This window comes from Aotus nancymaae, unplaced genomic scaffold (assembly GCF_030222135.1).
Source record: "Aotus nancymaae isolate 86718 unplaced genomic scaffold, 86718_ANA_hifiasm-v0.15.2.pri h1tg000124l, whole genome shotgun sequence".
In the NCBI taxonomy this organism is placed as follows: domain Eukaryota; kingdom Metazoa; phylum Chordata; class Mammalia; order Primates; family Aotidae; genus Aotus; species Aotus nancymaae.
Window position 1 is genome coordinate 1871116 of NW_026988539.1, and position 23101 is coordinate 1894216.

A 23101-nucleotide genomic window follows, 5' to 3' on the forward strand; every position below is an offset into this window, starting at 1 on the left:
ACCTGGGCCTCCCTAAATGCTGGGATTAAAGGCGTGAGCCACGGCTCTGTCCAGGCTTCTAGGAGCCCTGAGCAAACAGCATCCCGTTACAGGAAGGAGAACTTGAAGCGGCTGCAGGTGAGTTATCTCTCTGGGTGGGGGGTGGAGAGGGGTGGGGGGGGTGGAGGGGAGTGGAGGGGGTGAGGGTGGGGGTGGGGGGGTGGAGGGGGTGGGGGGTAGGGAGGGTCGAGGGGGTGGGGGGGTGGCGGGGTGGAGGGTGAGGGCTGCGGCTGCATCGTCGGTGTTTGCTGCCCTCTGGTGGCAGCGTGCGTTGGCTCCTCTTCAGCTCACACCAGGAAGTCACATCGAAGTCCCTGGTTGTCCGGTGAGGATTTGTTAATTTACTCGGTCAGCAATAACCGGAATCAACACTGATTCTCATTCTGCACTGATTTTCACCAGGTGCCTGGACCCTCCTGGTGGCTCCCACAGCAGGGGTGTCAACGTGGTGACTTTACTTACAGGTAAGGAAACTGAGGCTGGGAGAGGGGTAGGCCTTACCCAGGATCCCTCAGGGACATGTGGCAAATCTGGGACTCCGTCCCGGGCTTGGAGCTTGGAGCTCCCCACACGGAAGGAGCCTGAGGATGCCGTGTGGGGCCTGGAAGCAGCGAGCCTAAAGCTGGCCCTACGCTGATGTTTCACTTCTGGGAACCCACGACGGAGAGTCGGTTCGAGTCGCCTTTGCTCCAGTGACGTGGTGAGGTTTTGTGTTCTCTACCAAGTCTTTTTTTGAGACAGAGTCTTGCCGTGTTGCTCAGGCCAGAGTGTGGTGGTGCGATCTCAGCTCGCTGCGACCTCCACTTCCCGGGTCCAAGTGATTCTCTTGTTTCAGCCTCTGAACTAGCTGGGACTAGGCACCTGCCACCATGCCCGGCTAACTTATTCTCCGTTGTGGCATACACCTTTGTAAATATAATGTTTTGTGTTTTCTTAGTTTTTATTTATTTCATTTTTTTAAATTTATTTAGGTACATACTATACCTGGCATTTCTCCCCATGTTATCCCTCCCCACCCCCCGCTGTCTCTCCCTATCCCCCCAACTGCCCCCAGTGTGTGATGCTCCCCTCCATGTGTTCTCATTGTTCAACATCCACCTATGAGTGAGAACATACGGTGTCTGGCTTTCCGTTCTTGTGTTCGTTTGCTGAGAATGATGGTTTCCAGATTCATCCAAGTCCCTACAAAGGACACAAACTCGTTTTTTACGGCTGCGTCGTATTCCATGGTGTATACGTACCGCATTTTCTTTGTCCAGTCTATCGTTGATGGGCATTTGGGTTGATTCTATGGAAGTCTAGTATTTCTTTTTGAGACAGAGTTTCCAGTCAACACTCAGAAACAGGCTTTCTGTTTCCAAGTGGTTGTGCGGGTTTGCGTGTGTTTCTTGACCCTGAGTCCTAGTCTGACTGCGCTGTGGTCTCATAGACTGTTTGTTATGATTTCTGATCTTTTGCGTTTGCTGAGGAGTGATTTGCTTCCAATGACGTGGTCAGTTTTAGAGTAAGTGCAACGTGGGGCTGAGAAGAATCTATATTCTGTGGATTTGGGGTGCAGCGTTCTGTAGATGTCATTACGTCCACTTGATACAGCTCTACATTCAAGTCCTGGATATCCTTGTTAATTTTCTGTCTCATTGATCTGTCTAATATCGACAGTGGAGTGTTAAAGTCTCCCACTATTATTGTGTGGGATATTTCATTTTTTGTGTGTGCGACGGAGTCTCGCTCTGTCGCCAGGCTGGAGTGCAGTGGTGCAATCTCAGTTCACTACAACCTCCAGCTCCCTAGTTCAAGAGATTCTCCTGCCTCAGCCTTCTGAGTAGCTGGGATTACAGGAGCCCGCAACGACGCCCAGCTAATGTTGTATTTTTAGAAGAGATGGAGTTTCCTCCATTTTGGTCAGGCTGGTCTCGAAGTGCCGACCTGAGTTGACCCGCCCACCTTGGCCTCTCAAAGTGCTGGGATTACAGGCATGAGCCACTGCGCCCGGCCTTTTCATTTTTTAAATTATTTTGTATTTTATTTTTTTTTTTGAGACAGAGTCTTGCTCTGTAGCCCAGGCTGGAGTGCAGTGACACAATCTCAGCTCATTGCAACCTCCGCCTTCCAGGTTCAAGCTATTCTGCCTCAGCCAACTCAGTAGGTGGGACTACGGGTATGAACCACCACGCCTGGCTCATTTTTGTGTTATTAGTAGAAACGGGGTTTCACCATATTGGCCAAGCTGGTTTTGAACTCCTGACCTCGTGATCCGCCCGCCTCGGCCTCCTAAAGTGCTGGGATGACAGGCGTGAGCCCCCGCATCTGGCTACTTTTTACTTTTTCAGATGGAGTCTCTTGTTACCCAGGCTGGAGTGCAATGGCGCGATCTCGGCTCACTGCAACCTCCGCCTTCCGGATCCGAGTAATTCTCCTTCCTCAGTCTGCTGAGTAGCAGAGATTACAGACGCCAGCCACCGCACCCGGCTAACTTTTTGTATTTACTAGAGTTGGGGTTTCACTGTGATCGTCAGGCTGGTCTAGAACTCCTGACCTCAGGTGATCCACATCCTGCCTGGGCTTCCAAAATGATGGGATTACAGGTGTGAGTCACCACACTTAGCCCCTGCAGGGTTAATTAAAACGGATTTGAGGCCAGTCATGGTGGCAGGTGCCAGTAATCCCAGCTATTCCAGAGGCCGAGGCAGGAGAATTGCTTAAACCTGAGAGGAGGAGGTTGCAGTGACAGAGATCAAGCCACTGTACTGCAGCCTGGGTGACAGAGTGAGACTTCATTATTTATTTTTATTTTTATTTACTTTTATTTTTTTAAGGTGGGCTTTGACTATGTTGGCCAGGCTGGTCTTGAACTCCTGACCTCAGGTGATCCACCCACCTCAGCCTCCCAAAGTGCTGGGATAACAGGCGTGAGCCACCGCGCCCGGCTGAGACTTCATTTCAAAAAAAGGAAAGGAGAAAAGAAAACACTGACCCCAGACCTGGGAGGGAGGGCGAAATCTGGCTTTTTCATTGGAAACTCAGCATACATTTCAGCCTTTCTGGTGGCCTGGGAGAGAAATGTCCTCCCAGAAGAGGTGCGGGGGCTCATGCCTGTAATCCCAGCACTTTGGGAGGCTGAGGCAGGCTAATCACTTGAGGCCAGGAGTTTGAGACCAGCCTGGCCAACGTGGTTGAAACCCCATCTCTACTAAAAATACAAATGTTAGCTGGGCGTGGTGGCAGGTGCCTGTAGTCCCAGCTACTCTGGGGGCTGAGGAAGGAGGATCACTTGAACTCAGGAGGCGGAGGTTGCAGTGAGCTGAGATTGCACCACTGCACTCCAGCCTGAGTGACAGAGTGACACTCAGTCTCAAAAAAAACAAACAAAAAAGACAATTATCCTCCCTTTCCTGGCGTATCGTGATATACCGAGCTAGGAGGAGACCAGGAAAGAACATGGACTCCCTCCTGCTGAGAGTGTCCCACCAGATGCGGTCACAGCCCTCCCACAGGCCTGCCGTGACGTCCCAGGCTCCCAGACACTCTCCCGCCCCTGGGAATTTCACTAGGAATTCATGTAAACCTCTCACGGAATACCTTGAGGAATGTGTGTGCTCAGCAGGCAGAATTCTGTCTGATTTTCCAAGGGGATGACTCATTACAGAAATTAAATCTTTTTTTTTTTTTTTTTTTTTTTTTTTGAGACGGAGTCTCGCTCTTGTTACCCAGGCTGGAGTGCAATGGCACGATCTCGGCTCACCGCAACCTCCGCCTCCTGGGTTCAGGCAATTCTCCTGCCTCAGCCTCCTGAGTAGCTGGGATTACAGGCACGCGCCACCATGCCCAGCTAATTTTTTGTATTTTTAGTAGAGACGGGGTTTCACCGTGTTGACCAGGATGGTCTCATCTCTTGACCTCGTGATCCACCCGCCTTGGCCTCCCAAAGTGCTGGGATTATAGGCGTGAGCCACCGCGCCCGGCCCAAATCTTTTTTTTTTTTTTGAGACGGAGTTTCACTCTTGTTCAGGCTGGAGTACAATGGCACGATCCTAGCTCACTGCAACCTCCGTCTCCCGGGTTCAAGTGATTCTCTTGCCTCAGCCTCCCACGTAGCTGGGATTACAGGCACCCGCCACCACCCCTGGCTAATTTTTTGTATTTTTAGTAGAGATGCCGTTTCTCCATGTTGGTCAGGCTGTTCTCGAACTCCTGACCTCAGATGATCTGCCTGCCTCAGTCTCCCAAAGTGCAGGGATTGCAGGTGTGAGCCACTGTGCCCAGCTGAATTAAACTAAATCTTAAGCAAACAGGACAGAGCCAGGTCTGATGGAGGCGGATCCCCTAGGGCAGATGCCTCCACCATCAGCCTGGGGTCTCCCTGAAGGCAGGGCTCTCCCTCCTCCTTCTCTCTCTGCTCTGCCCCATTCCCCGGCCTCCCCAGGGCCCCACAACCCCCACTGACCAGCTGTTTCAGGTCCACATCTGCCTGCCTGGGCTCGGCTCGGGCTGCCTTAAAGCTGGATTCTTCAAATAGTCACCGTGTGGTTTTCCCTGTGGCACCACAGCGGTGCTGAGCAACCGAGGAGGAGCCACTGGCCTGGGTGTGATTAATACCCGCTGCTCCCAGCAGGGTTGGGGGATCCTGGGGGCCGAGGCCTGCTTTGGGGGGTGTCTGAGGACACACCCCTGCCATCAGGCACCGAATCTGATGTCAGTGTTCCCTGTGCGCTGAGACCTTTACATAAATTAGCTCCTCCTACTGCCTGGGGGCCTGGTCCTATCGTTATTCCTGTGTCAGAGGGAAACTGAGGCACAGGGCACTGAGAGTGGGACACTGTGCAGGCAGCAGAGCCAGGACGTGGGTCCAGCGCCCATGTGTCTGAGCGGTAGGATCTGGCTTCCCTGGATGTGAGCCTGGTATACATGCGGAGCCGAATTAATGACCTTCCAGACTCCTGTGAGACCAGAGGGGTAAGGGATTCAGCAAGTGCTTAGTGAGCACTCTGGATACTGCTGGGGACGTGGTGGGTTGGGGCTGGAGGAGCAGGGCTGGCCAGGTTGGGCCTCTCCCTGCTCAGTCTGTCACGCAGCAAGCACCAGCTAAGCACCGACTGAACGTGGACCCTGAGAACCCCCATAGAAACCCCCACGTGGGGCTCACGGCCTAGCAGGGTGGAACCTAATGTCACCAAGGAAATGGAACAGACAGAAGGCCCGGGGGCCTTCAACAGCACCAGGCAGGGGCCGAGGCAGGCAGCTCACTCCAGGTTTATTTCATGGCAGTTTGGGGGTGTGGGAGAAAGACCCCCTCTAGCCCCTAAATTGTGCCCTTTTTCTTCCAGGTGAGGGGGACCATCCTCATGGGATCCTGTTGACATCAGAGCCTTGTGCCCACCAGGTGTGGCTGGGTGCACCAAGGCGAAGGGTTTGAGGGCTGCACAGGGGCCCCCGGCACCGGGAGTTCGGCCTCCTCCCTCAGACTGCATGGTTCCCCAGGGTTGGAATGGGGCAGGTGTCCCCTGTCAGCCTGGGACTTCTCAGAGGGAGGAGCTGAGCGTCTCCTCCCCTGTACCCACAAGTTCCTCGAGGTGCCGGCATTTGTGTCTTCCTCCTTGACCAGTCCCTCCACCCTCAGACTAGCGGAAGCGAATTATCCCTGAAAGTGGAGGAGCGGGTCTCTTCCTTTCTTAGATGCAGAGCATGTGGCAAAGTCTTAGAAGCAGAAAGAATCAGCAGGGGTCCTATTTCACCCCCAAAAGCATTAGACCCCAAATGCAGATGTATTTCTAAAGGAAGATAAAAAATGGAAAAGGAAAACCCTCCAGTCCCAGATGTGTCCGTGGCGGGAGCGTTAGCAGGGCAGCCGTGGTTCTTGGACCCTGGATCTAGGACCCATTTCCTAGGGTGGGGTTTGGTGATGGTCTTGGCAGTTCCCATGAGGGTCAGGGCCTGGCAGAGGGTGGGCGCCCCATCCCGAGGCTTAGTCGTCCTCCTCACTGGCGTAGATGCGGGATTCCCAGCGCTCTGCCATGGCGTTCTTGTGACGGGTCACCCGTATGGCTTCCAGGACCTGCAAAAAGGAGGCATGAAGTCCCCCCATCGGGTCCTAACCACACCCCAAGACATCTCCTCCAACTGCCAATTCATTAGACAGGCCTAGAACAAGGGTAAAGTAGGACCATCCCCTCCTCTGTTTCAGAGCCTCTACTCCTAGTAATATGACCACAGAATATGCTAACTATGCTGAGCTCCAGGGCAGGAAAAATGTTGGTATTTGGCATTTTGAATGAAGCTCAAAGAGGGGTCAGACATGGTGGCTCATGCCTATAATCCCAGCAATTTGGTGGGCTGAGGTGGGAGGATCCCTTGAATGCAGAAATTCAAGACCAGCCTGGGCAACCTAGTGAGACCCTGTCTCCACAAAAAGATGAAAAGCAAATGATCTGGGTGTAGGTGGCACATGCCTATGTTCCTGAAGGGGGAGGATTGCTCCAGCCCAGGAGCTCAAGGCTGCAGTGAGCTGGGATCACATCACAGCACTCCAGCCTGGGTGACAGAGTGAGACCCTATCTCAAAAAACAAAAAATAAAAAAAGGAGGGCCATACACGTGTACAATAAACCAACTGAGTGGGCTAGGCTTATATAGTCTCAGATGCATCCCTCCCTCAAAGGAAGTGCCTTTGGCTGGGCGCGGTGGCTCACTCCTGTAATCCCAGCACTTTGGGAGGCGGAGGTGGGAGGATCACCTGAGGTCAGGAGTTCGAGACCAGCCTGGCCAACATGGCGAAACCCTGTCTCTAGTAAAAATAGAAAAATTAGCTGGGTGTGGTGGGGGGCATCTGTAATCCCAGCTGCTTGGGAGGCTGAGGCAGGAGACTCGCTTGAACCTGAGGGGCAGAGGTTGCATTGAGATGAGGTCATGGCATCTGCACTCCAGCCAGGGTGACAGAGTGAGACTCTGAACTCCCCACCAAAAAAAAAAAAAAAAAAAAAAAAAGTGCCTTTGTTTGAGGTCTAACCTCACAAACCTTCATCACCTGGTGCAGAGGTGGCACATGGACCTCTTCTAACCCATGCCCATGGCAGACATCACAAGCAGATCACAGCAAAATCCACCTCGGGCAGACAGTAGCGATTGAGAAGACACCCAGTACGATCCCCACACCTGGAGGAGGGGCTTCCGTTGGCCCCTGTGTGCAGGGGCGCCAATGCTGGGGGAAAGATTTGAGTCTTTATGCCAGGAGCACACTCACCTCTGAGTTGACGCGGTCCGAGGGGTTGATGCCAGCATACTGCAGGGAAGGAACACGAGTCAGCCCCAGCCTTTCTGCCCGGCCTGGTGCCGGGTCCACCCGTAGCTCCCGCACAGCCCTGTCTGCCACCATTCGGGGAAGAATGGAAGGCGTCCCCTGCCCTCAGTGTTCCCAACACGTGTCCCATGATCCCGCAGGCCCAAACCATCTGCCTCACTCCTCCTCATGCTGTCCCCCAGTGCAGCCTCTGTCCAACATTCATGATTTTTAAATTTTATTATTATTATTTTTGAGACAGAGTTTCACTCTTGTTGCCCAGGCTGGAGTGCAATGGCACGGTCTTGGCTCACTGCAACCTCCACCTCACGGGTTTAAGTGATTCTTCTGCGTCAGCCTCCCAAGTAGCCGGGATTACGGGCGCCCACCACCACGCCTGGCTAATTTTGTATTTTTAGTAGAGACGTGGTTTCTCCACGTTGGCCAGGCTGGTCTTGAACTCCCAACCTCAGGTGATCCACCCATCTCGACCTCCCAAAGTGCTGGGATTACAGGCATGAGCTACCACGCCCGGCCTTCTTTATATATTTTAGAGTTTGAGACTTGCTCTATCACCCAGGCTGGAGTGTAGTGGCATGATCTTGGCTCACAGCAGCCTCCACCTCCCAGGTCAAGCAATTCTCCTGCCTCAGCCTCCCAAGCAGCTGGGACTACAGGCGCCTGCCACCACACCCAGCTAGTTTTTGTATTTTTAGTAGAGATGGGATGTCACCACGTTGGCCAGGGTGGTCTCAAACTCCTGACCTCAAATGATCTGCCCACTTCGGCCTCCCAAAGTGCTGGGACTACAGGCTCACAATGACTTTATTTCAGTTCGTCATAACCCACACAGGCAGCATCTGTGGTGCTTTCACGGTGGCCAGGCCTTGCCACCAGTGCTTGACACACGTGATCCCATTTCATCCCACCGTGGAGGCTCAGGGGGTCTCATTTTACAGAGAAGGAGACCCAGGACCAGAGAGGAACTGTGGCTTGCCCGAGGTCCCACAGCCAGCGAGTGGCAGGGTCAAGGCAGGAGCTGGGCCGGTGGGCTCCAGGCTGTGCCCTGAACCACGGGGTCATGCTGTGAGCATCAGGTGCTGGGCCAGTGGGCTCCAGGCTGTGCCCTGAACCACGGGGTCATGCTCTGAGCATCAGGAGAGTGAGGCTGGGGTTTGTGTTTTTCTCAGCAGTGTCCCTGACATCCTACCCAGGGAAGAGAATGATCCCCTCAATTACCATTAACACATAATATTCCGGCCGGTTGTGGTGGCTCACGCCTGTAATCCCAGCACTTTGGGAGGCTGAGGTGGGCGGATCACCTGAAGTCAGGAGTTCGAGACCAGCCTGGCCAACATGATAAAATCCTGTCTCTACTAAAAATACAAAAAAAAAAAAATAATGAGCCAGGCATGGTGAGAGGCACCTGTAATCCCCGCTACTTGGGAGGCTGAGGCAGGAGAATCGCTGGAACCCAGGAGGCGGAGGTTGTGGTGAGCTGAAATCACGCCATTGCACTCTAGCCTGGGTGACAGAGTGAGACTCCATCTCAAAAAAATAAATAAATAAAAATAACAAAAAATAAACTGGGCACAGTGGCTCACGCCTGTAATCCCAGCACTTTGGGAGGCCGAGGCAGGAGAATCACTTGAACCTGGGAGGCAGAGGTTGCGGTGAGCTGAGAATGCGCCATTGCCCTCCGGCCTGGACGACAGAGTGAGACTCTGTCTCAAAATAAATAGAATAAAAATAATAAAATAAGCTGGCAAAAATAATGATAAATTGCCCCGTCCTCTTCCTCCAAGCAGAATTGGTCCTTTGGTCTTTGATCGTGGAGATGACCTCCTGATTGGGACAGAGACCCCAGCTTCTGTGGCCTCTCCGAGCAGAAGTGCACAGACAGGAGGACACCAGCTTATCATCCTCTACCCGACATCTTTGGGAGACTGAGGCACAGCCAGCAGTGGCGGTGAGGGAGACGGTGCTTGAGCCCAGGTCAGGCTTGAGTCCTGCTCGAACCTCCCGGGGCCCTAAGGGGCTGTGTGACCTCAGCCTGGTCTCTGCGGACACGGGCTCCAGACTCACCCACTGCTCCTTCCTTCTCTGCACGGGAGGAGCGCTGTCCCCTGGATCTTCTGCCGTCCACGCCAGAGTTGAGTGCAGGTGGGTGGGGGTGAAGAGGGGAGACTCGGACACTGAGTAACTGCCCGTGATGCCTGGGTGGGGAGCAGGGAGGGAGAGCATTAGCACGTTCGTCAGACCTCAGCTCGGGAGACGGGGTCTCTAACCAACAGCCTAGAGCAGTGAGGGAGACAGCTGTGTGGACAGACAGACAGACCAAAGTCGCCGGTCAGGAGAACCCGGATGGACAGATGGGCCCACGCGCAAGGTGGAAAACATTAAAAGCCACACAAGAAATATTTCTTTTTTTTTTTTTTTTTGGAGACAGAGTTTCGCTCTTGTTACCCAGGCTGGAGTGCAATGGCGTGATCTCGGCTCACCGCAACCTCCGCCTCCTGGGTTCAGGCAATTCTCCTGCCTCAGCCTCCTGAGTAGCTGGGATTACAGGCACGCACCACCATGCCCAGATAATTTTTTGTATTTTTGGTAGAGACGGGGTTTCACTGTGTTGACCAGGATGGTCTGGATCTCTTGACCTCGTGATCCACCCGCCTCGGCCTCCCAAAGTGCTTGGATTACAGGTGTGAGCCACCACGCCCGGCCGAAATATTTCATATTGACAAAAAGGTGCAATCATCCAAGTGGATGAACATATACCAACAAGCCGGGCGCGGTGGCTCACGCCTGTAATCCAAGCACTGTGGAGGCCACGGCGGGCGGATCACCTGAGGTCGGGAGTTCAAGACCAGCCTGGCCAACATGGTGAAACCCCATCTCTACTAAAAATACAAAAATTAGCCAGGCGTGGTGGTGCGTGCCTGTAATCCCAGCTACTCAGGAGGCTGAGGCAAGAGAATTGCTTGAACCCAGGAGGCGGAGGTTGCAGGGAGCCGAGATGGTGCCATTGCACTCCAGCCTGAGTGACAGAGCCAGACTCTGTCTCAAAAAAAAAAAAAAAAAAATACGCGCCTGAGTATCCAAATCCATGAAGCAAAAGTCCTAAGGCAAGGTTGTCAGTTCTCTCCAAAATCTACATTTTTCGTAGACAGGCAGACAAGCCAGCAGGCTGCGGGGGAGGAGCACAGTCAGGAGGCGACGTCTCCCCAACCCCACCCCTTCCCTACATCCTCAGACTCCACCTCCCCACCCTCCCCTGCTCCAGCCTCTGAGACCCTGAGCCCCTTCTCACCCGACGCCTGGGAGGACCTCCTGGAGCCCTGGTCGCAGCTCTCATCGGGCGTTGGGGAGAAGACCTCCGGGAAGAGAGCATTCCTCCGCTCCTCTGCCACCTCTCGCTCCCGGCGCAGGACGCTCTCCACCTCCCTCTCCAGCAGATCGGACGACTGGGACCTCTGAAGCCTCGGCGCCGGGGCCCCGGCCACCTCCCAGCCCCAGACAGGGGGGCCTTGGGCCTGCTGGGGCACGTCTGGGGCCCTGAACCGCAGAGGACGTAGACGGAAGTACTCCCACCGCACGACACCCCCGTCTGCTCGCAGGGGTCCCCGAGGGGACTTCGGGTGCTCTTGCTTTGTGCTCAGGGGTCTTCCAGAGGCTTCTGAGAGATGCATCGGGGACATCGTGGCCTTTGGGGTCCTCGCAGCCTTGGCCTCAATGGTGGAGAGACCGCTGGGCTTTCCAGATGCCCCAAAGGCTGAGAATTCTAACAGGGGCGTCCCAGGGCTCAGGTACGGCTGGTAGGCATCAGGCGGGATGCGGTTCACCTTCCTCACTTCTGGAGCTGGGTCAGCCGCACGTGCGTCTCGGGCCGGGCTGAGGATGGAGTCCGAGCTGAGAGCTCTCCGGAGACCAGGCTGGGCATCCTCCGAGTCCCAGTCGGGTGTGGACGCCCGGCCCAGCTGCAGGCCCTCCCGCCGGTGGTCTTCCTCGCGCTGCGTCTCCTGTACCATGTCCCGCTGCACGTACAGGGACGGGCGCACTCTGTCCCGCCGTGGGGCCGTGGTCAGGCTCGCCTTGGTCAGCAGTGGCCGGGTGGGGATTTCCACCAGCTCCTGGTGGTCGGCTGCCCGCCGAAGCCCCCTCTGCTCTCGCAGGTCCGCCTCACGCTCCTGAGCCAGTCGGATCTCCCGCTCGATGGGTGTCTCCCTGGGGGTCTCCGGGGACTCCACCGGGGCTGGGGAGCCAGGGTCATTCACAACTTGGGCACTGACCCAGGTGGGCACACCTTGCACCCTCTTCTCTTCCCTGACCACCCCCTTCACCTGGGGCTTGATGGGGACTACATGCCCGTTGGCCAGATGGGGCTTGTTGAGGGCCTTGGGGGCCTGGCTGACCCCTGGGGCTGTGCCTGCGGAGGCCCCCCTGGCTGGGGAGCTGTGAGGGACCTCCTTGTTCGCCTGCTCCAGACTCAGGAACTGCTGTCTCGCTGCCAGGAAGTCAATCTGCTCTGTGTCAACCACGGTGTCCTCCAGTGGCGTGGACCGAGGTGGGCCGGGGATCCTGGGGTCTCCGTGGTCAGGGGTGCCCTGGAGCGTGGCCACGGTGCCGCTCTTCCTGACTGCCTGGCCCTGGATGACGGCCCAGCGCTCCCGCTCCAGGTCCCACGGCTTCCTGGGGATGGCATCCCCGGCGCCCAGGTGGAAAACCTTCGAATCCTCGTCCTCCCCGTCCTCCAGGTGGAGGGCCCGGGCTGGGCGTCCCTGGTGGGCCTCCCTGGTGCCCAGGTGGAAAACCTTCGAATCCTCGTCCTCCCCATTCTCCGGGTGGAGCCCCCGTGGGGATGGCCAGCCAGGGTGGGCATGCGTGCTGTAGAACACCTGCCTCGCCACGCCCGGCTGGGCCTTGTGGTCGGTGGGCCAGGTCTCCGGCTCCTCCTGGCCCCAGCTGCTGGTCTCGGGGCCGGAGCACACCAGATGGTACGTGTAAGTGGTGTCTCCATCCAGCACCAGGCCAGTGGTGCGGTGTGCCTGCGGGATGCCCAGGATGGGGTATCTGGTCACGCGGTCCATCTCCTCCAGGGTCTTGGCCTTGACCTTCCTCGCGTGTGCTGGAGACCTCAGGGCTCACTGAGGGAGGAGAAGGAAATGATGGCCGTCAGGTCAGAGCACCTAAGGAGAGGAACAGCTTCCGGTTCAAGCGATTCTCCTGCCTTGGCCTCCTGAGTAGCTGGGACTACGGACGTGTGCCACCATGCCCAGGTAATTTTTGTATTTTTAGTAAAGATCGGGGTTCACCATGTTGGCCAGGCTGGTCTCGAACTCCTGACCTCAGGTGATCCACCCTCCTCAGCCTCCCAAAGGACAAAGTGTCAGCCAAATGGCCTTCGTGATTGGTTTAGAGACGGGTAAGTTTCCCAGCCCGGCCAATCAGAGCGTCCCATTCTCTAATCTCTGTGATTGGATCAGCAATGGGTGAGTAACCCAGCCAATCTTTTGACCTCCGTGATTGGTTCAGGGATGAGTAAGTGACCCAGCCTGGCCAGTCAGAGCAGCCCATTCTCTGGCCTCTGTGATTGGTTCATGGATGGGTAAGTGACTCATCCTGACCAATCAGAGCATCCCACCCTCTGGCCTCTGTGATTGGTACAAAGATGGGTCAGTGACCTAGTCCAGCCAGTGAGCATGTTTCACCCTCTGGCCTCTGTAATTGGTTCAGAGATGAGCATGTGACCCAGTCTAGCCAATGACATGAGACCCTGGGACTTTACAATTTTTTTTTTCTTTTTTATTTTTTTTATTCTCTTCTAACTGAAACTGCCTTTGAGTTATTTTATTTTTTTTAAGACGGCGTTTCACCATGTTGGTCAGGCTGGTCTTGAACTCCCGACCTCAGGTGATCCACCCGCCTTGGCCTCCAAAGTGCTTGGATTACAGGCATGAGCACCATGCCCGGCCGGGCTTTACAATTAATGCAGAAGATTAGACGCTTGTTTGCCTGGTGTTTTTAGGCTGATGGGGTGAGACGGTGAATTGCTGGGTGCCATAAGTGCCCCAGTGGGTACAGGTTGCTTGAGAGCAACCCCAACACCAGCAAAGCATCCTGAAAACTTCTAAGCTTCTTGATCCAACCGTACCTGAATCTCTGAACGCCCCTGTTATTACCCCAACAACTTGGGTTAAATGCACCTAACATTTGCAGCCCAATAAAATCAGGCTGCCCTGTCCACCTTACCTCCCAGACTCCCGTCCCTGCCATGTGGAGCCCAGCTCTGTGTCCAGCTCAGCCTGGATTTTTATTTATTTATTTACTTATTGAGACGGAGTTTCACTCTTGTGGCCGAGGCTGAAGTGCAATGGTGCCATCTTGGCTCACCGCAACCTCTGCCTCTGGGGTTCAAGTGATTCTCCTGCCTCAGCCTCCCAAGTAGCTAGGATTACAGGCATCTGCCACCATGCCCAGCTAATTTTGTGCTTTTAGTAGAGACGGGATTTCACCATGTTGGCCAGGCTGGTCTTGAACTCCTGACCTCAGGTGATCCACCCGCCTCAGCCTCCCAAACTGCTGGGATTACAGGTGTGAGCCACCGTGCCCGGCCGATTTTTATTTTTATTTATTTTTGACACAGAGTCTTGCTCTGTCACCCAGGCTGGAGTGCAGTGGTGCGATCTCAGCTCACCCCAACCTTCGCCTCCCAGGTTCAAGCGATTCTCCTGCGTTGGCCTCCTGAGTAGCTGGGACTACACGCATGTGCCACCACGCCCAGGTAATTTTTGTATTTTTAGTAGAGACAGGATTTCACCATATTGGCCAGGCTGGTCTAGAACTCCTGATCTCAGGTGATCCTCCCACCTCGGCCTCCCAAAGTGCTGGGATTACAGACGCGAGCCACCTTGCCCAGCCTCAGCCTTGGTCTCTGAAGCCTCCCTGGGCCCCCGACATATTTACCTGGGTCTCCTGGGCACAGACCCTTTCGACCCTGAACTCACTCTGAGACTCCTGGTGAGGGACTTTTTCATCTGAGAATTACAGATGGCCCTTTGCTGGGGGATGTCAAATGGAGAAACTGAGGCCCAGAGAGGTGAGGGAGTGACAGTAACTCCAGTTTCCCGGCCCAGAGAGGTGAGGGAGTGACAGTAACTCCAGTTTCCCAGCTCCCACATCCCGGTTCTCCACCCTGCCCTGCCCAGCAGGACACCTTGTTCCATCTGAGACAACACCCTTGCCCGGGCCTTGTCGCCATAAAGCAAGGATGGGCAAAGAAATGCCTTGGACCTTGTCCCGCTGGGCCAGGTGGTGTGGGTGACACCCCCCATGGGCACTGAGGAAGGAGAGCTGTGCAGACCCCGGGCACAACCGGTGCCTGAAGAATATCTTAGTTTATGGTGTCATTACTCAGCTATTTCCCTTACATAATCCTTTATATATAATCATATATTAGTTTACAGAATTAGCGCCTGGAGTATAACTTGCTGCTTACATGTATCCAGCTTATATAATCATACTTAGTTCTATGTAATCTTTCTATATAATCATACAGGTATTGTAGTCGGAGCTGTACTGACACATTTAGTGCTCATTTATAGAATCCTTCTATGTAACCATACAGTATTTGTAGCAGGAGGAATGCCTAGAGCAGTCACAGAACAGAAGCTGTACGTGGGAAAAGAGCCAGCCCAGGACGAGAACCAAAGACCCAGGCGGCGGCGGCCCTGCCTGAAAGGGCACACGCCGTATGGCGGGCTTGGAGCAGGAGCCGCTCCTCCTGATAAAGGAGTTGTAGCACCTTGCATCCAGTTCCCGTGGAAAGTCGGCCTCAGGCCTGAGATCCTGGAAGTAACCGAGGGAGAGGAACCCTCTGGTGTGACCAGTCACGGCGGCTGTACACCCTGGCAGTCTTTTCTCGCTTCTGTGCTGGCTCAAATCATCCTCCCATAAATATCTTAAGAGAAGAGCACACGTCTGTCAGCTCCCACTGCACTGGCTGACAGTATCCTTCCATTAGAAATCCTCTGAAGTCTCCAGCCCGCAGATAAGAAGTGTTGCGCACGACACCTGCTGCACACAGCCCATCTCCTCGCCTCGGTGACCTAATGGGGGTGGACCCCTTTTCTGTACGTGACTCTCTACTGCTGCGCATGGCACGGCCCCCTACTGCGCAGGCCCACCTCTCTGCCCAGGTGACATAATGGGGTGGCCCCCTCGCTTGTGACTGATGTGATTATGTGTGCCCTGTCACTAAGCCTGTAGATGATGACCTCGCTCACGACCCTGCCCCCTGCTGGTACCTAATAAATACAGACGCTTCTGGGCGCTTGGGTTACCCCCCGCTGATCTCCGCTCACAGGTGGCATGGCCCCCCAAGTCCAGCTGCTCTTCTCCACTTCTTCAGTGTCCTGTCTCTTTACTTCTCAGATCCCACACCTAAGCACAGCATAAGGGACACCCCATGACCCTGTGGCCCTACAGCCCTGCAAGGGGGGGGCCGTGGGGCCTGTGGGTGACACCCTGACCCAGTGCCCCCAGGTTCTTGGCCCTCTCCTGAGGGTCCAAGTTGCTGTTGAGTCAGTTCCAGGAGCATTTCCGTAGGTCGCACACACCTGCTCGCACGCTTCTGTGGCTCCTGGCATCTCCAGGGCACAGTTCTCGTGCCCTGCTCCTTGGCTCAAGGGCACCACCCAGGTTTAGCACAAAACCCGAAATTCTGTGGGCATCTCCACCCCAAACCTCACCCTCCTCTTCTGCCCCAAACCAGACCCTCTTCCTGAAACCCCAAACCTCACCCTCCTCCACCTGCAGCTCTCTTTGCCTCCAGGCCGCCTGTTTCTGCTTCTCCACAGCTTCCTCTGCTGAAGCCCACGGGACACCTCCTCCAGGAAGCAACCCAGATTGCCCCTTCCCCAGAACCCATCATCTGAGTGTCTACTTTGTGTCAGGCCTATCTTAGGCATCATCTTTTTTTTTTTTTTTTTTTTTGAGACGGAGTCTCACTATGATGCCCAGGCTGGATGCAATGGCACAATTTTGGCTCACTGCAACCTCCATCTTCACGAGTTCGAGTGATTGTCTGCCTCAGCCTCCCGAGTAACTGGGACTACAGACGCATGGCCCCATGCCCAGCTAATTTTTGTTTTTTGGTTTTTTTTTTTTGAGCTGAAGTCTCACTCTGTTGCCCAGGCTGGATGCAGTGGCACGATCTCGGCTCACCACAAGCTCCGCCTCCCAGGTTCAAGCAATTCTCCTGCCTCAGCCTCCCGAGTAGCTGGGACTACAGGCACCTGCCACCACACCCGGGTAATTTTTGTATTTTTAGTAGAGATGGGGGTTTCACCATGTCGGCCAGGCTGGTCTTGAACTGCTGACCTTGTGATCCGCCAGCCTCGGCCTCCCAAAGTGCTGGGATTATAGGCATGAGTCACCATATCTAGCAAACACCGTCTCTTATCATTGAGAAAAGGAAGGCTCACCTGAGGATGCCGGACCTCAAAAGCTTGAGCTTCTCCTGACTCCTAGAAACAGCACTGTCAGCATGTGTGGTGGCTCACGCCTGTAATCCCAGCACTCTGGGAGGCTGAGGCGGGTGGATCGCTTGAGGTCAGGAGTTCGAGACCGACCTGGCCAACATGGCGAAACCTGTCTCTACTAAAAATACAAAAATTACCCGGGCATGGTGGCGGGCACCAGCAATCCCAGCTACGTGGGAGGCTGAGGCAGGAGAATGACTTGGACCCGGGAGGTGGAGGTTGCAGTGAGCCGAGATTGTACCACTGCACTCAACGCTGGGTGACAGAGCAAGACCCTGTCTCAAAAGAAAAACAAACATGCAAACAACTCCAAAAGGCAGGACTGTTGCTCCTGTGCCCACCGAGGCTGTTATTTAGATCTGCTGCCTTTACACCGACCAGTACAACTTCTTTTTTTTTTTTTTGAGACAGAGTTGCCCAGGCTGGAGTGCTCAGCTCACTGCAACCCCCACCTCCCAGGTTCAAGCGATTCTCCTGCCTCAGCCTCCCAAGTAGCTGGGATTACAGGCATGCGCCACCGTGCCCGGCTATTTTTGTATTTTCAGTAGAGATTGGGTTTCTCCATGTTGATCAGGCTGGTCTTAAACTCCCGACCTCAGGTGATCCACCCACCTTGGCCTCCCAAAGTGCTGGGATTACAGGTGTACGCCACCGCGCCCAGCCCCTCCCTGAACCGGAAAGTGGCATCAACAGCGTGAAGGGGAGACTGTGGGGAGCGAAGTTGAAATGAACACACGCAACGTGTCACGCCCTCTTCTGTGTGTATCAAATGTCAGAAACTAAAATCGAGAAAACGTCGAAGACCAGGCAGGATTGGCAAATAAATCCCACACGGACAGAGCTGAGCTTTCGACCCAAAGTGTGACACACGGATAGCTCGGGACCCGAGACCTCGCCGGTGGACCCACCTGCACAGCTCGCCGAAGGCCTTCCCTTCCCCCACCCAAAACCCTCAGCCCAGGCCTCGCACTCTCCCGCTGTGGCCACGGGTCCACATCCCTCCCGCAGCCCAGAGTCCGGTATACTGCAGGTGCCTAATAAATACTGGCTGAGCAAACCCCACTCACCCCAGCTGCTCAGACCAGGGGGTCAGGTTCGTGGTGGAATGCAGACTGGTCCCGCGGTACCTTGCGGCCCTGAAGGGCTGGGTGGGTCCACACCCTGCGCCCTGTGGCTCCCGGGGAGGGCGGGCACAGGAGTGTTTGCCGAGTGAGTGGACGGACGTTTACACAGCGGGATTTATAACCCACATCAGACGTCAACTCCCGGGAGAAACAGAGCCATCCACCCAGTCTCGAGCAGGTGGCGGGTCTCCTGGCGGGGTGCAGTGGGGACGAGGTACCACATCCCCCCCTGATCATTCCTCCCTGGTGATTCACTGAAGCCAGGTGGGGCCCGGGGCCTGGCTCTTGGGTTCAAGGCCACTGGGTCCACTCCCCTGCTGTCCTGGGCCTCAGTGCCCTGCCCCCGGAGAGTGGGCAGAGCCTGCAGATTCAGCTACCACACCCGAGGGGCTGGTATACAGGAGGTGCTCAACAAATGCTCCCTTGGTGGTTGTGCTGGTTGCTGATATTACAACTTTTTTTTTTTTTGGAGATGGAGTCTCACTCTGCTGCCCAGGCTGGAGTGCAATGGCGCGATCTCGGCTCACTGCAACCTCCATCTCCCGGGTTCAAGCGATTCTTCTGCCTCAGTCTCCCGAGTGGCTGGGACTACAGGGGTCCACCAACACCCCTGGCTAATTTTTGTATTTTTAGTAGAGACGGGGTTTCGTCTTGTTGACCAGGATGGTCTCAATCTCTTGACCTCATGATCCACCCGCCTCGGCCTCCCAAAGTGCTGGGATTACAGGCGTGAGCCACCGCGCCCGGCCCAGCTTTTTTTTTTTTTTTAAGATGGATTTTCTGTCTGTCACTCAGGCTAGAGTGCAGTGGTGCGATCTCGGCTCACTGCAACCTCCACCTCCCAGGTTCAAGCGATTTGGGACTACAGGCACGCGCCACCATGCCCAGCTAATTTTTGTATTTTTAGTAGAGATGAGGTTTCACCATGTCAGCCAGGCTGGTCTCCAGCTCCTGACTTCAGGTGATCCATCCGCCTCAGCCTCCCAGAGTGCTGTGATTACAGGCGTGAGCCACCGAGATTGGCCGCTGATATGTGTATATAGTCCCAGTAACTCGGGAGGCTGAGGCAGGAGAGTCACTTGAACCCGGGAGGTGGAGGTTGCAGTGAGCCGAGATCGCGCCATTGCACTCCACCGAGGATCCCAGGATCTCATGGCAGGCATTCTCCACTGGAAAGCCCATGGGGAGTGATGCTGGCCCTCACGGGAAAAGCCCCAGGGAGGAAGATGGCCCCTGCAAGTCCCCTCGGCGGTGAGGGCCTCACCCCTGCAAGGCCTCTCCGTGGTGAGGACCTCAGCACCCTGTCACCCCTGCAACCTCTTGGAGCCGTTTCTGTCTGGGGTTTTTGGGAGAGGGAGCTGAAACCCACAGAGAACCTGCCCGTCAGAGGCCACACAGCAGTGACAGAACCAGTGTTCGAAGCCAGTTTTCAGACTTTGCTCCAAATCGCCTCCTCCTACAGGAAACCCCCTGGGTTGCTCCTCCCAGCCCCACCCTGTTCCCTGTGGATGCCAGAATGAAACTGGGTTTATGGGCCCCAGGGCCTCACACCTGCTTCCTCATCAGCCGGTGGACAGGGGCAAAGGCTCCCTGCGGCGGTCAGGCCTCAGGAGAGGAGTCACGCGGCAGGGAGGGGCCGTTTCTCTTTCTCATCCCTCTGGGCTGCAATCATTTTTGAGTCATCTCAGCTCCTTGGGCCCCTGGGCCGAGTTCCATCGGCAGACACCGGGCCAAGTCCCTGCTGGCCGCCCGGGATCCCAGGCTAGAACCTCGCCCCCGCCCCAGGACCCAGGCCGAGCCTCCAGCCCCCAGCCTGAGGCTGCTTCCACCTGGACTCAGCCACCCCTCCTCCGAGTCCCCAAACCAGTCCCCAGCCCCCCAGGGGGTGTTTACTGCCCAGAGCCTCCAGTCAGGGGCCTGGTGGGATGAATAAGCATCTCTCTAGAAGCCTCTGGAATTCCCCAAATCACGGAGGGGCCGCTGTGGCCCCTGGCCATGGGGGTGCCAACCCGGCCTCTCCCTCGGACGGTTCTGTGATTTGGGGTTCAATGCTTGTGGTGGAAACAAGTCCCCGCAGAGTTCCGGGACAGGGGCCTCGCGCTCCCGGTGGGTCCCCTTGAGGCCCGGGAGTGCACGGGGGGCAGAGAGAAAGGCACCCCGGGGAGTCCCTGAGGGCACTGGCATGGGGCAGGGGGCCTTCCTGCACCCAAGTGCTCCCAGGTAAGCAGACCCCGCCCACAGGCGACACCCCCACGCAAATGTGGACCCAACCCCACACGGGACCCCGGCCCGGCATAGCCCAGGGCGCCCCCAGCCTCACCCGCCAGCTCCTGGCCCCGAAGGCTGCGGCCTCAGCTCTGGCTCCTGGATGGGCACAGAGGCCTCTGAGCTCCGCCCCGCCTGCCAGGTTGCCAGGGGACAGAGGCCCCACCCAGGGGAAGCAGGTGTGCCCCCTCCTCCCCACCCCACTGGGGCTCGGCTCAGGAAACAAAGTCCAGAGGAGGAGGGAGAAAGACGATCCCAGGCTGGGCAAGGGCGGGCACGGTGCCCGCCGTGGGCTGCCCCTCCACTCCCAGGGCCTCCACACAGCCCCGAGGAGCCAGAACTCAGCCGAAATCGCCCTCAGCGGCCTGGCTCTCCTGCCGCCTCTCAGCCCCGCTCAGAGAGGGACAGCGTGTGCCCAGGGTCACGTAGCAGCTCAGCGGCCTGTGTATCCCGGGGGGTCGGAGGGGCTGAGTCCCAATCCTGTCTGTGCCTCCTGCCCCAGCCCATCCCTAAGGGCAGCTCCCCTAGTTGGCCCCTTTCTTGCATAAAGCAGGCTTGGGAGATTCTGGGGGTTCGGTGTAGCCTGGGTTCTCATCCCACCTGACCTCTCTGAGCCCCATTTCCTCCTCCGGGACGTGGGGGAACATCACGCCCAAGCTCCCTCAGGGCTGCTGGGGAGAATTCCCCAGGCCCCATCCACAGAAACAACCCTACAAGAGGGCCGGGCGCGGCGGCTCACCCCTGTAACCCCAGCACTTTGGGAGGCCAAGATGGCGGATCACTTGGGGTCAGGAGTTTGAGACCAGCCTGGGCAACATGGTGAAACCCCATGTCTACTAAAAACATAAAAAGTAGCAGGGCATGGTGGCGTGCTACTCTAAGTCCAGCTATCCAGAGGCTGAGGCAGGAGAATCGCTTGAACCCAGGAGGCGGAGGCTGCAGTGAGCTGAGATCTCACCACTGCACTCCAGCCTGGGCTACAAGAGCGAAACTCCAACTCAGAAAAGAAAAAAAAAAACTGCACAAGGTCAGAAGACCCAGCCCCCCTGAAAGACGGGGACATGGAGGTCCTCAGGCGTCCAGGGTCCTCCTGGGTTTTTGGTCAAGGCGCAGAGGCCCTGCTGGAACTGTGGGTAGCAGCGTCTGTGGGGAAGCCGGGCCACTGGCCTAGCGCCATCTATGAGGGTGAGGAACACAGCATGGGGGGCACGGGCTTCAGTTCCCCAGGCTGGGGCTCTGTCCTGACCTACCCCTTGGCTGCTTGTGGGACCCCTCTGAACCTCAGTCTCTTTTTCCAGTAAAATGGCTCCCAGCTCTGAACCTGGCAATCTGGCAGGGCTACTCAGGATGGGGTGTTTCTTTTTTTGAGACAGAGTCTCACTCTGTCACCCAGGCTGAAGTGCAATGGCGACATCTCGGCTCACTGCAACCTCTACCTCCTGGGTTCAAGCGATTCTCCCGCCTCAGCCTCCCGAGTAGCTGGGACCACAGGCATTCGCCACGACGCCCGGCTGATTTTGTATTTTTAGTGGAGAAGGGGTTTCTCCATGTTGCTCAGGCTGGTCTCGAACTCCTGACCTCAAGTGATCCACCCGCCTCGGCCTCCCAGGCGTGAGCCACCGTGCCGGCCAGGATGGGGGCGTTTAAGCAAAGGTCTGGATAAAGGACCCACCCTAAAGGACAGCTTGGCACCTAACACCGCCAGGCCTGTCAAAGCCAGGGTGCCCAGCCTCACGGCACCCCCCACCGCCCCCTTCACACCCCCTTCTCCCTGTCTTGTAGATATGGAAATTGATGCGCAGAAAGCTTAAAATCCTGCCTCAGGAATGACCGGGGTGAGGCCGGAACTGGACCCTGAGTTCCCTCATGGATGCACTCCCCACAGTCACCACCTCGCTGGGGGAAACTGAGGGCCCAAAAGGGCAGAGGCTGGATCCTCACGGGCCGGGGGCACTGTGGAGACGGGGACTCAACCGTCCTGCGCCCAGGCTGAGGCTGGCCTCCCACTCAGGGATCCCAAGGCCTATTTTATTTTATGTATTATTTTTTGAGACGGAGTCTCGCTCTGTCGCCCAGGCTGGATTGCAGTGGTGCAATCTCAGCTCACTGCAGCCTCCGCCTCCCAGGTTCAAGTGATTCTCCTGCCTCAGCCTCCCGAGTAGCTGGGACTACAGGAACGTGGCACCACGCCTGGCTAATTTTTTATTTTTAGTAGAGACGGGGTTTCATTATTTTGGCCAGGCTGTTCTCGAAGCCCTGACCTCAGGTGATCTGCCCGCCTAGGCTCCCCAAAGTACTGGGATTGGGGGTGTGAGCCACCACGCCCAGCCCCGAAGGCCTATCTTACAGATGGCGAAACAGGCCCAGAGGGGGCAGTGACTCCTCCAAGACCATAGCATGAGAGAGAGGGGCTGCCGGGCACCTCCCCTGAGCGTGAAGCGGGTCTCTACATACAGACTCTTCCTCCCCAGCCCCCCTGTGTCTCCCAGGGGCCGGCTTCTCTGCAGAGCTTGGGGGTGTCCAGGGGACCCTTCTGTTATCACCCAGGGGCTGTGAGCCCCGCAAAGTGAGGAACCAAAGGGCAGGGTGGGGTGAGTGCAGAACCCGGGGGCCCCCCAGGAAGCCCGGCCTGCCCCCGACAGCAGCCCCTTACCTGCAGGCCTTACCTCACGACGGGGATTCCACCAGCGCCTCCCACCACCCCACGGCGCCCGGGGCGAGCCCAGCAGGTGAACAGGTGCAGGCGGGCGAAGCCAGCGCTCCTGAACCCCGCTCAGCCTCCCTTTTATGGCTCCGAGGCCTGCAGGCCCCACCCCCTGGCCTGGCCACGCCTTCCTCGCCAGGTTGAAAGCCAAGAACTCC

The 23101-nt window shown here is 56.4% G+C and overlaps 1 protein-coding gene and 1 long non-coding RNA gene across 6 annotated transcripts; one reads left to right on the plus strand and one right to left on the minus strand.

Moving 5' to 3' along the window:
* The first annotated feature begins 340 nt into the window (after positions 1-340).
* Positions 341-10899, plus strand: LOC135272678 (uncharacterized). Of its 2 annotated transcripts, XR_010340678.1 has the most exons (4): positions 341-364; positions 442-503; positions 9120-9474; positions 10595-10899. It is a non-coding gene; the product is annotated as an uncharacterized LOC135272678 (long non-coding RNA). The 2 variants fall into 2 exon arrangements; XR_010340677.1 differs by having other exon boundaries at positions 355-503.
* On the minus strand, positions 5274-22987 carry MISP (mitotic spindle positioning). 4 transcript variants are annotated; one of them, XM_012436307.2, is made up of 5 exons: positions 22906-22987; positions 10622-12455; positions 9397-9527; positions 7276-7314; positions 5274-6091 (listed from the first exon to the last, which is right to left on the minus strand). In XM_012436307.2, the coding sequence occupies exons 2-5, from the start codon at positions 12396-12398 to the stop codon at positions 6002-6004; spliced, it is 2037 nt and encodes a 678-aa protein (XP_012291730.2). In that variant the 5' UTR covers positions 12399-12455; positions 22906-22987; the 3' UTR covers positions 5274-6001. The 4 variants fall into 4 exon arrangements, with proteins under 4 accessions (XP_012291730.2, XP_012291732.2, XP_012291731.2 ...); XM_012436309.2 differs by having other exon boundaries at positions 22893-22935; XM_012436308.3 differs by lacking the exon at positions 22906-22987 and adding an exon at positions 20295-20354.
* Positions 22988-23101: the final 114 nt, after the last annotated feature.